This window comes from Cryptomeria japonica, chromosome 7 (genome assembly GCF_030272615.1).
Source record: "Cryptomeria japonica chromosome 7, Sugi_1.0, whole genome shotgun sequence".
Classification (NCBI taxonomy): Eukaryota; Viridiplantae; Streptophyta; class Pinopsida; order Cupressales; family Cupressaceae; genus Cryptomeria; species Cryptomeria japonica.
In genome coordinates this window covers 319913241-319926873 of record NC_081411.1, presented here as the reverse complement: position 1 = coordinate 319926873, position 13633 = coordinate 319913241, and the positions used below count along the sequence as shown (strand labels likewise).

Below are 13633 nucleotides of genomic sequence, written 5' to 3'. Positions count from 1 at the left end.
ATTCATTTTTTTTAGTTTTTCAAGTCAAGAATCCTAAATAATTGTTTACTTAGCTGAAAAAATTATCAACTTGATTTTTTCGATAAATAATCAATTAAAAAAATAAATTAAGCACTACTTTAATAGTTTTCTTTTGAACTTGCATTTCTTTCATGAAAAACCAACTATTCAATAAACAAATAATACCATCAAATTATTTGAAATTTTTTGTTTTGTAACTTAAAAGTCCTAAATAATTATTCAATAAGTTCAAAATACATCCTAATTTTTATTGATAAACAAATAATTAAATAAAAAATTTGTATATTAAAAAATAAAATGTTTTTCCTAAAGTCGGGGGGAAAATTGGCTCGTTTGTAGAGTGGTTTCAAAAGGAACAACTAACTTGGGGTCTAGAAATAGGTGACATTATTTCTCATGAAGTTCATCACCTTGGATGAGAGGTTTAAACGTTTCCATTCACAACTTTTCCCCATGCTCAACCATTTAAGGTATGGGTTGTAGATGAATTTCCCTTATTGAATTTTTTTCGTTTATCTCGCAAACTGTAGTTGTGGCCAAAACTAACAATGTCCTTCCCCTGCACTAGGGGCTTATCCTATGACTTAACAATTATCATATGATTTTAACCCCTACCAATGGCTTGACTTGTAATACTTCTAGAACCACTTTATGCATTGAGCTTTCAAACAACCTGAAGAGCAAAGATGTTGGCTCCACTCCTAAACCTAAAGGGACCCCTACTTGAGTTAACCCCATCAGAATGGTTAAATCCAAGAACTCCTTGACCCTTCCCACTATTGAAATAATTGTCGAAGAGCTAGATGAAGAGGAAAATGCCTTTGAGGATTATGCTTCCTTTTGGTCTATTGGTTTAGAGTGGACCTAGAGTAACCCTATTAAAAAAGTGGGTACCCCTTTTGCCCCTTGTTTTGGTTCCCCTCCCCCATCACATGCAAATTCGCCCAAAGAAATGGGATTTTCCTACCTTTGTGAATAAAGTTAACAAGTTATGTGATGACTACAATAAGTAGGAAGATATCATTTGTTGGCTTCTAGGTTAGATTAATGTGAAAAAAAATAGAATTAATAAATTGGAAGCCCTCATTGAAGCACATTTTACAACTTCTAGTTGGGTAGTAGAGGACAAAGACCAAAGGGTTTGGGAAGTGGCTAACAATTTGCCTAAGAAGCTTGATAAATGGGAAGGAATCAAGGAGGAACTGGAGGGACTATGTGAGAAGATTTACCGGAAAGAGGATAGGAAAGAAATGATGAAGGCTATTCAAGTGCTTCAAAACAATCAGGTGTCCCTTAAAAGAAAAATGGAGGATGTGATTGCTTAGAACAATGAAATCTTCAAAAGGAAATCGACAACTCTATAGGCCATCCAAGATGAGTTCGGCAAGAGGTAGGCTAGGAAGAAGTAGCATTTGGATTCTTCCCTCGCTATTGGTTTAGAGGCATTGGTTTCTACAGTGAAAGTGACTCCAAAATCCCCTGCTATTTTGTCTAGTAAAGGATCAAACAAGAGACTCTCATTCTGCGATAAGGTGAAGGCTATGAGTCAAGACTAGAAGGTCGAGAAGGCCCCCACTAGGTAGGCCATTGGTCCAAATCTTTGGTGGGGGTGGGTATGTGTATTTTTTGCTTTGTTTGTCTTAGTCTCGTCTATCTTTAGGTTTTGTGGTGTCTAGTTTTGAGTGCCCATTGGGTTCTATTCCTTTTTGATTGCTAGTACTCAAGTTTTAGGCTCTCAATCTTCGTGAGTTCCATGGGTTTTCTCACTTTATTGTTTATGTAGTGGTTATGTAATGGTTCAAGCCTCTCTCAATTTAATCTAATCAGAACATAGTGTATTTTCCAATGTACATTTTTCTCATGAATAATCAACTATTCAAAGAACAAAAAAAATCTCAGCACTTGATTTTTGTTAATTTTATAACTCATAAATATCAAATAATTGTTGACTAAGTTGAAAGCCCCAACCTATTTATTGCTGATAGGCAATCAATTAAAAAGTTAAACAATGATTATTTTAGTAAAAAATCACACCATGTTTTCCAACCTACATTTCTTTCAAGTTGAAAAATCTAACCTACATATTATTGATAAAAGAACAATTAAATAAAAATAAATAAACAATACTTTCACATATTCAAAAACCTATCATTTGTTCAAGGTACATTTCTTTCATGAACAATCATCAAAATTTACATATCAACTAAATAATGGAGCATGTACTAGACAAACAAATTACCATTAAACAATACTTTTGCGTGAAAAATTTAGTGTGTTTTTTAACGTACATTTCTATAATTATTGGTTAAATGTTTTTATTTTACTTAAGTATGTGATTTTATTTTTTCCAAGATGGTAAGAAAGACTAAATGAGAGATTTTAATTAATCTTGAGGTTTAAGATGTAGGAGATGAAAAACCTCATTTCTCATCAAAGGGCATAGACTAGTCCTTTTTAATGATGAAAATGAATTGGCTAGAATTCTTGTAATAATTCCTTCTCATAAACTTGACACCTTCATAATGGGTGAATGTTTTCTTGACGATGTGAAGACTAGGTTTATTTTCAAATAGTTAAAAAAAAATAAAAAATATTGATTATAATGGTAATATAGGGTGAAGCCACAATAGTGTGTCCCACTTGTGAGATATCATATTTTTACATGGGACATGATAAGAAATTTGGAAAACACCTTTTGAATATTTTTATTTTAACAGAGATTCCTTATTCAAAGGTTGCATGCAAATTACCTTTGAATGAAGATAGATCTTTATTTGAAGATGACCTTCATTTAAAGGTATTTTTAAATTTATTTTGTACTATTGACAAAGTATCTCCATTTAAAGTTCACTTTAAAATGAATTTACTTTTTAAATAATTTTATTTTTAAAGTAAAATGTCAAAGGTTCATTTTTTGAGTCATTTACCTTAGTTGAAAGAACATAAAGCTTGTCATTTTGAATGACAATAGAGAAGATCAAACATGTGACTAGGTGGACATGACTTAACCAAGTAAACCCACAATGACATGTGGCCTTCAAACATAGACTATGGGGAGCATTTTGCTAACATGAACAAGTTTAGTAGAGTTTGTGAGTGGCTTGTGTATTTACTTTAGATTTATTAATTGTTAGCTCATTTAGCAGCCCTTATGTCATCAAGATAAAATAGTAAGATATTCAACTTATACATTCTATGTGAAAATCAATAAGACAATTGTTTTTCTTTAATTCAATTCTATTTATCTTTTCTCTATCAATAAAATAATAAAAAATACACATTTTATTTTTTCAACTTTAAGAAATAATAAATTATTGAGTAGAATGTCAAATGTGAATAAGAAAAACACAATTAAATTAAAAATAATTTTCCTGCGCAATAGAAAAGTCTTACCTACACTCAATATTACACGGTCCTACCACAAAGTAAATGAAAACAATGTAAGTCTATTCTACTCATTAATTATTCCGTTGATAAGGTCTTTTTATTTTTCGAATACGACGGCTTCCTTCTCTCGTCATACCTTCCATCACATGCCCAAGATTATGCTATATATTAGTTATAACATATTAGAATTCCTATAACGAAAATTTGGGATCATATCCAGTACATATGCAGAAATTCAGAATTACTCCTTAAAATAACAACAGGATATAGACCATTGTATAAAATGTACAATCTTTTATTGATTTCCAGAAGCAAAAGTCAAGGGAAATTGAGGTGACGGTAAAAAAATAAATGGAAAGAGAGAAAAATATCACCTGGGTCCTGATAATTCAAAAACCGAAAGCCCAGAGGAGAATCCCTTGTCAGTAAAATCTTCAGAGAATAGCAATGGCTGACTTGGCGAGACTGTAAACACAGGAGCACCCTGGTCCATCTCGCTCATATTTTCCAATGCCTTTACTACGGTCGACATTGCTGGCCTTTTTGTAAAATCATACTGAATACAACACAGCGCAATTCCCAACACTTCCGCTGCCTCCTGTTCTGCACCAATCCCTTCATCTTTGATTTCAGTGTCGACCAAATCCACGAGTCCCCCTTCCTCTGCTTTACGCTGTAACAATGGAAACAATCCAGATCCCGGTTGTGTAAGCTCTCTGCTTCTCCTGCCGCTCAAAATTTCTACCACCATAACCCCAAAGCTATATATATCTGCCTTCTCAGTAAATTCCATGTCCAATAACTCAGGCGCCATATAACCTGGCGTTCCTCTCAACATGGTTATCACTTCATTCTGTTCTCTGTTAATCAGCTTTGCCAGCCCAAAATCTGAGACTTTTGCATTGAAATTTTCATCCAGAAGAATGTTCTGGGGCTTGATGTCGAAATGAATGATTCGTTCTCGACACTCTTCGTGCAAGTATGATAATCCCCGTGCTATATGAAGAATCACTTTGGATCTGGTCTTCCAATCTAGTAAGTGTTGACGGCTTTCGTTGGGAAATATCCATTTGTCAAGAGACCCATTTGGGAGATACTCGTATACAAGCATTCGGTGGGACTTTTCTGCACAGAAGCCCTTCAGTCTCACCAAATTAAGATGATGAATGTTTCCCAACGTTTCCACTTCTGCACGGAACTCTTTGGAGCCTTCCCCTGCTCTGTCAAGCCGCTTCACTGCTATCTTTGTGTCATCCAACAGAATACCCTCATAAACTGAACCGAATCCTCCACTGCCCAGCTTCAGGCTGAAGTCATTTGTAGCCTTTTGCAATTCCTCGAATGAGTACCGCACAGGTGAGCCAGCCGGAAAGTCTAAATCCTCATCATTCTTCTGCTCTTCTTGCCCACCCTTTCTAAATTTGTATATCCATACCCACAAGAATAGAAACAGCGCAACTGACCCACCGACAAGAGAAACAGTTATAAATATAACTGAGTAATGAACTCGCTTAGGTTTTGGCTGAAATTTTATATAAGCTGTTGAATTGTAAAAGAGATCGCTTGCTTTATTGTTCATTTGGAAGGAGAAGACTGAGGACTTGATGAAACAATAGCCAAGAGAAGAATTGGCGTTGAAACCATATAAGAAAAAAGCTGCTTTGCAGGAGCAATTTGTGGAGCAAAGATTTCTACAGTAATCTCCTGTGACCAGCTCTCCAATAGAGTCATTTTCCCACCTATAACTAAAATAAGAAACATGCTCCAGCTGCAGAAAGGAATGACGTGGTGTCCTACTACTCTGTGTGGGTGTGCGTGAGCAAACGAGGGGATTGTATGGAGTACATCCCGAACTGGGATTAGAGGGGTCAATCTGGAAAAAGTATTTATCCTTTCCTGGACAGTCGCACCGATCCGTTGTACACATACCATACTGCCCACATATTGTTGGATAATCACACCTGCTTAGCAGAGGGTTGACTACTGATAAAAAATCAAGATCATATATTCCAATGTCTGCTTGCAAAGAGTAAAATTTCATATGCCCATCATAAGAAATCTTCAAGTAGAGGGAATCGTGAGGTATGGAAATATTTATTGGAATTGGAATTGGATTGGATGGAGATCCTTCTAAATAGTATAAGAGGGAACGGTTGTCAAATCGTATAAAGGAAAAGTTCAAATCTGTAGCCGTCGACCTAAAATACATTTGAGGTGGGGTAGTAGCTGTAAACAGAGCAAAACCATCCCGATTCAATGATCCATAAAACATACCTGTGCTTGTGTTGGTTAGAGAAATGTATGCAGTAAGATTCTGTCCCACCATCATCTTCTGACCCGACAGCAACGTATCAGTTGGATGGTCGAAAGACTGCCACATCGTTCCGTTTGAGCTGTTGAGGAGCACCAGATTCCCTGATTCTTCCATCACCATCCCTTGAAAATCATTTGTGAATGTATTTGTAGACCAGACTAGAGTACCGTCAGCATCTTTCAACACAAGATCTCCAGTGGGGGTGAGTCCAAGGGTGGCGTTGTCTTGGACCAAACGATCTCCGTTTGTAGTCCACACCATTTGCAGGAGATCTGGAGCACTATAACTAGTATTGTAGATAACAAAGAAAACTGCAAAAGAGTAGCCTGTGTCACAAGGAGCAGCATAGCAGAAGAATCCACATCCATACTGGAGGTTCTCACCGGCGTAGGAGATATTGTTGGAGAGAAGAATTGGCCTGATTGTGACTGCGGCTGTGTCAAGCAATTGGTGTGTCCATGAATCCAAAGACTGGATATTGTTGATCCACGTGGTGCCACCATATCCAGTGGGAGAAGGCAGACGGAATGACTGTACACAAACATGGGATGATTGAAGGAAAACATGAACAATAAATGAAATGGAAATAAAAGAGGAAATTAAAGAGTCGACTTTCTCCATTCTGCAGTACAGAATAGAGATCGAAAGGACAGAAGGCAAAGGAATCAGAAAATTTATTCCCAAAGCTTATCCTTCCGAAATTCTTAAAGCTCTTGGAGATAAGCTATGAAAAATCAAGCAGATACTTAAAGAATGGAAAGGACCCACCATCCAAACTCCAGAATAACAAACAAGTGCTGACAGTTGACTTTCAGAGGAAGGACTTTGTCTAAATTAAAAAATAGGCAAGATGAACAGTTTAGTATGAATCGTATAGTCATAACTCCGATGAAATTTTATTTGCTGTATTTGTTCGACACAGAATTTCAGAAAAATGTTTGATCTTAGTTGGCAATACTGCCATTCTAAATTTAAATCCAATTTTCATTTTAAAAATTTGCCCTGGTTTGAAGTTGTGGATGCACTACTCTTCACAGTAAGGGCCTCATCTTTATGTGTGACATTCAAAAAATTGAAACATCTTGTTGACCCCTGAAGCACAAGCAACAAATTCACAATTTATCAATTTATTTCTAGTGGGACGATTTTTTTCACAATTTGTGATTATCAAATTGAACTTTCAAGCTGTGCTCAAGTCGCTGACTAATCGAAAGAAGGTTCTTTGTGAGATTTGTAACATGTAAAACCTTTATAATTTGCACTTGTGAGTTTTGAGGGGAAAATATATATCTCTAATTCCCTTATCTTCATATGATGTGTCATCACCGAGGGATACTTGCCCATAGGAGGTGGGTAAATTGAGACCACAAAACTACTCATTTTTACTTTTCATATGCTTGGATGCACTGGAATCTCCTATGGATGCAACATTTTCATATTGCTTATTTGGATTTTTCTACCATTAGGATTTCTTCTTGTCTCTTTGAAAAAGATTTTGTGGCTTTCTATGATTGGAATCACTAGTTTTCACTTACTCCATAAAGATTTTAAATAAGTTTGGACGACATTCATTATGACTAATTTAATAGGAAAATAAAAATATATTGTTCAAATATCAAATTAAGAGAGCAATTGAAGGAGCAAAAATAGGTAATATCAAATGTATTATCAATAAGAAAATAATATAATCGAAGGTGACCTTATGCAATCACATAGTTGACCATAACCAACCAACTATCTAGAGGCTGGTAATTATGATGTAATAATAATATGCTAACAAGGATCTTAGTAACATTTAGTTTTATCTAAAGTGGTTCAAACTTCAAGATACCTCAATTAAATTAGTCACTTATTTTATGGTTGCTTTACATAGTGAACTATCTACATTTTTTCCCTCAAGTGGTCTTTAGTTTAGTTTCTAGTTACTTACAACCTTTATGTTCTTTGTTCCCTATTAATTTTTGAGTGATACTTGCTGAACTTAATTTATGTATCTAATTTCATTCCTAACAAAGAGTTAGGACATTTTTAAAACCCTCTTTTACCCTTTAAAAAGAATAATTCTCATGAGAAAAATGTTAAGTGAATGTAATGAGGAGCAAAATGGGAGATAAAAGTGACCATTTTCTTTTTAAATTAGTTAAACCTAAATTTGTATGAGGGGTATTCACTCATAATTTGTAGATACAAGAAGAAGAATTGTAGTACTCTAAATCTATTTTCTAAATTACAAATATTTTAAAAAAGGATCAAAATTAAAAGAATAAAATGTTAGGCCCACATAAAAGTTTTTATTATTTATCTTAATAAAAAATAACATAGTGTTTGCTATGTGCCCACTTTCTTCTTCTTCTTCTTCTTTTTTTTTTTTTTTCCATTTTGTATTTTTTAGAACTACATGCTATAAATACATTTAAGAGTGAGTAGCAAAATGTGTTTTTAAAATTTAATTTTTATAATTTTTAAAGTGGGTTTGTTCTAAATATTGTATTAGTGAGTTCATGTGCATCACATAACTTGTACAAAATTAATTAAAAATATATTTATTTTGCATGATAAATATAAATATGTTAATATATTTTAAATAGTAAATGTTATTAGAAAATGAGAAAATTTAATAACATTGAAGATAGAAAATTCTATTGAAAGTAAAAATGTACTCTTTAATCTCATTATCCAAGCCTATTTCAAACCAAAAAGAGAGGAACAAGTTTACAATATAAAGTGCAAGCATGTTATATAATGCCCTCACACTACACAATGTGCTAATATGATCACATTTAAAAGAAAACTAAAAAGAAATCCATAATGAAAAATAGATAAATGAAACCCATAATTTAGTCCCACTCCAATTTTGCACATTTTTTTTGTGCACCTTGTTATGAACTTATATGAGCTCTTTTTATTTTGAATGAATACACATGATTGAATTGTATTGAAAATAAAAATTCTTGTATTATTATAACTTTTTATTTGTATTAAGACTTTTGGTTATCAATTTTGATTATTATCAACATAATTTTGACAATTTATTATTTTTATAAACGATAATTATAACGTAGAGATTAAATTTATCTACAATAGCTATACCATAAATAAAAATATTGATTATAATAATCATATAGGGTGAAGTCACAATAGTGTGTCCCACTTGTGAGATATTAAAATTTTATATGGGAAATGATATGAAATTTGAAAAATACTTCCAGAGGTTTGTTCTTTCAACAAAGTTACCTTATTCAAAGGTTGCATGCAAATTGACTATTTGAAGATGATCTTCATTCAAAGCTATTTTTAAATTTATTTTGTACTATTGACAGAACATTTTCAATTGAATGTACTTTTTTATTATTTTATTTTTAAAGTATAATGTCAAAGGTGCATTTTTAAGTCATCTAACTTAGTTAAAAGAGCACAAAACTTTGACATTTTCAATAGCAATAGTGAAGATTAAACATGTCAGCAGGTGAACATGACTTGATCAAATGGATGTTGACCAAGTGAACCCACAACACATGTCCTTCGAATTTAGGTTGTGAGGAACATCTTGTCATCATGGACACATTTCACAAAACCCATGAAGAGTAGTTCGTGTATTTACTTTTGATTTATTTATTTCTAGCTCATTTAGCATCCCTTATCTCACTAAGATAAATTGGTAAGATATTCATTATACTTCTTATGTGAAAATAGAAAAAGTCAACTATTTTTTTTAATTCAATTAAGTTTATATTTTTCAATTATTAAAATAATAAAAGACATCAATTTTTTTTTCAACCTTATTAAAATAATAAATTATTGAATAGAATCTGAAATATGAGTAAGAAAAACACAGTTAAATTAAAATAATAATTTTTCAACACAATAGAAAACTTATACCCACACTCAATAATATAGGTAACCTAGCACGAAGTAAATGAAAACAATGTAAGTCTATTTTTGCACACCCTTGACCTATTCTACTCATTAATTATTAAGTCGATTACATTTTTTATATTTTGAGTACGACGGTTTCCTTATCTCTTCAAACCTTGAATCATATGCCGAAGATTATAGCATATATTAGTTATAAAATATTACTATTTTTATGACGAAAATTTGGGATTCTATCCGGTACATTTGCAGAAATTCACAATTACTCTTTAAACTCGCAATGGGATTTTGTAACCATCTCGCTCATATCTTCCAGTGCCTTTACTATGCTCGATATTGCCGTTCTTCTTGTAAAATCATACTGAATACAACATAGCTGTCCTAGTTTTTGATTGGTAAGACTTAAATTTCAGATGCCCATCATATAATAAATGTTTAAGTAGAGGGAATCATGAAGTACAGAAAGATTGACTGCAATGGGACCGATGTTGATCCTTCTGAATAGTATAAGAGTGAATTGGTGTGGAATAGTGTAAAGGAAAAGTTCACAGCTGTAGGAGACTGGGGATATATAAAATACATTTGAGGTGGATTAGTAGCTGTAAACATAGCAAAACCTTCTGCAACCAAAGATTCATAAAAAATACCTTTTCTTGTGTTTGGTGGAGAAATGTATGCAGTAAGCTTCTGTCCCACCTTCAACTTCTGACCTGACAGCAACGTATCAGTTGGATGGTCGAAGGACTGCCACATTGATCCATTTGAGCTGCTGAGGGTGTAGGTTTCCTTTTATACCTAACCATGTCACAATTATTTGAATTTTCAAAGTAGGTTGACATGGGGCCAAATTTGATGCCCACAAGAAGTGATCATTGAGGGGTCCAATTTTGGGCCCCTTTTGGGAGTATTAGGATTCTTAGAGCATCTTGGTCTTGTTAATCAAGACTCAAAATTGAATCGGTTGTGGAGAAAGAGTTAAAATGTAGATTTCAAGATGTTGCGAGTAGAATTAAATCAGGTACAAAGCACTGAAAGATGGAATACCATGATGAAGAGTACAAAATTGTATAAGGATACAATTTATGACACTACATTTAATGCAATCTATATGTATGATTAAAAAATGCATTTTTTTCTTTCTAAAATGATTAATTAATCAATGAATTAAGCAATTTGAACTATGAATTTGAACACAAGATGCTTCTAAATTTGTAAAGGTGCATGAAGGAAAGGTGAATTGAATTAAATGCCTAAAAATTAGATCTAAGAATAAAAAATCAGAAATAAGCATGAGCTATGACAAGTTCACAAATATGTTTGGTGTTGAAATTAATCCTCATTTGAGTTGAAATTGTAGTTGAATTAGGTTTGAGTTGCAATGATAGATCTAGGACAAACAATCAGAATTTGACATTAAAAAAAATAACAGTAAGTTCCAAATGTCATGCAGAGCTGTAAAGTTGAATCTAAGAATAGGATATAGATTTGAACCCGTGATTGGAAAATTGGGTTGAATTAGCAAGACTAGGAGGTGTGGGGCGACCCAATCTTCCAAATGTTGGATGCAGACAAGCTGAAACTTTTCTTTACCAAAATGATGCACAAAATCTCCTATTAGAAGCTTGTCAAAAATTCCCAAGAGTAGGAACAAGTAGTGTGTGGCAACCAAATACTTCACTTTTCATGCCTTCAAAAGCTGGATGTGGTTTTCATCGTCTACTCTACAAAATTCCTCGCTTGTGGCTACTGAGTCAATTTCCTACACACAAAATGACAAAAATATGTTTGTTGATGGGGGTTTGTGTTAGGCCAAACATCATTTTAGAAATTAAACTTGAAATTGAAATAGTAATTAAAATTGGAAATGAAATTGAATTGAAGTTGAATGCTTTCCTTTTGAGGGAAAGGCTGGATGTGAAAAATGCTTGAGATTGAACTTGATACCTTGATGAAGCTTTCTTGAATCCTCATACAAGCGCTTAGGATGTTATGTAGAATGTCTTCATAGGATGTTGATCTTTGATGCTTGTACTTGAACTCTCCTTCAATGCTTTAATGGATTCTTGATTGCTTACTTACTTAGGCTTTAATTTATTAGAGTGTAATTGATATCCAGATTGAGAGATCTCTAAAATAAGGATGAGGGGTAGGCTTCCTTTTATACCTAACAGTACCATAATTATTTAAAATTTTAGAGTAGGCCGACATGGGGATAAATTTCTCACCCACAAGAAGTGACCATAAAGGGGTCCAATTTTGGGCCCCTTTTGGGAGGACCAAGGTGCCATGGTGTCTTGGTCTTGTTATAGGACCAAGGCCCCTAGGCCATCTTGGTCTTGTTAATCAAGACTCAAAATTGAATAAGAGTTGAAAATATAAATTCCATGGTGGTGTGAGAAGAACCAAAGTAGGTATGAAGCATTGAAGGTTGGTATGCCAAGGTGAGGCCTAGGTGAGGATGATATTGTATAGGGATACAATTTACGATGCTACAAAAATTTGTATTGTTGAATCCATTCTCTCGATCCCTTAAGGGAACTACATTATAGTGGCATAGTTCATTACCCAATTATTCTATTAAATCATTCAATTAGCTCACAAGCTCTCCAGCACACAGGTGGACAAGCATTGTCATTCCAGATCAGATCTTTTTGAACAATAATGGAATGAAGATCTTATCCTCCGCTTAGAGGGCTATAAAAGCAAGAGATAAAGGATGATTGAGAGGATTTCTTTTAGAAAAGAATATGGTCTAATCAGATCCTATTTTTCTTCCAAGTTCTTAGGCCGATATTGAAAACTCAAATGTATTAGCTTTGGAAAGAGATTGAATCTCTGTATAAGCGATCTGAGTTGTCCAAAACATCTTGTAAAAGTAATAAATAAATTAGATGATCTGACTTGGTTTTGTAAAGTCTTAGAATTGATAGTTGAGCCTTAATATTATTACAAATAACAAGCTGTGTCATGTTGCCTTTCTTGATGTTCTTAGAAATATTTTGTGCTAAGTTTTACTTGTCAAATTTTAGATGTGCGACTTTGGGATTCTTTTTTATGGAATGGTGAATCATGTGCATAGATCACTCTTTCATGTTCATAAAATTAATTTTAGATTATACCATCCTTGTGAAATAAAAAAGGGTCTTATCATGAATTGTAAGATTGTTTGTTGAAGCTCCCCCTTTACAAGCACACTCTCTTAATTGGATTAAAGTGTTGTGTCCTATGTCAGAGTTACTCTGAATGCCTTATTCTTTTCTGATATTGAGGGATTGTGATGTATTGTGCCTTTTCCATTAATAGTCAGTCTCAGTAGCTATTATTTGCAGATGTTTATGAAGATTTCCCTGTTTTTCTAAGTTTCCTTTCTATTTTCCAGTCGGGTTAGGTTTAGGATACCTTCTTTCCCCTTTCCAAACCCCTTTCCAAAACAAAAAAGTGTCGGCTTCTAAAATCCCAGAGAACATTCCATAGGATACAACCCTAGATGTCCTGCAAATGGTGTTGACTGCAAATGGAGGTTGTTTGGTCCAAGGCAACACTACCCTTGGACTCAGCTCTAGTGGAGATCTTGTGTTGAAAGATGTTGACAGTACTCTAGTCTGGTCTACGAATACATTCACAAATGATTTTCAAGGGATGTTGATGGAAGACTCGGGGAATTTGGTGCTCCTCAACAGCTCAAATGGAACGATGTGGGAGTCTTTTGACCATCCAACTGATACATTGGTGTCGGGTTAGAAGTTGAAGGTGGGACATAAGCTTAATGCATACATTTCTCTAACCAACACAAGCACATGTATGTTTTATGGATCATTGAATCAGGAAAATTTTGCTCTGTTTACAGCTACTACCCCACCTCAAATACCCCACCTCAAATGTATTTTAGGTTCCCTCTACTTGAAGATTTCTTATGATGGGCATATGAAATTTTACTCTTTGCAAACAAACATTGGAATATATGATCTTGAATTTTTATCAGTAGTTAACCCTCTGCTAAGAAGGTGTGACTATCCAACAATATGTGGGCAGTATGGT

At 33.9% G+C, this 13633-nt stretch overlaps 1 protein-coding gene across 1 annotated transcript; it reads right to left on the bottom strand.

Annotated features, from left to right (window-relative positions):
* Positions 1-3778: 3778 nt before the first annotated feature.
* Positions 3779-6343, bottom strand: LOC131051559 (G-type lectin S-receptor-like serine/threonine-protein kinase SD2-5). The gene has a single exon (XM_057986131.2). The coding sequence runs from the start codon at positions 6341-6343 to the stop codon at positions 3779-3781; it is 2565 nt and encodes an 854-aa protein (XP_057842114.2).
* Between the last annotated feature and the right edge of the window lie 7290 nt (positions 6344-13633).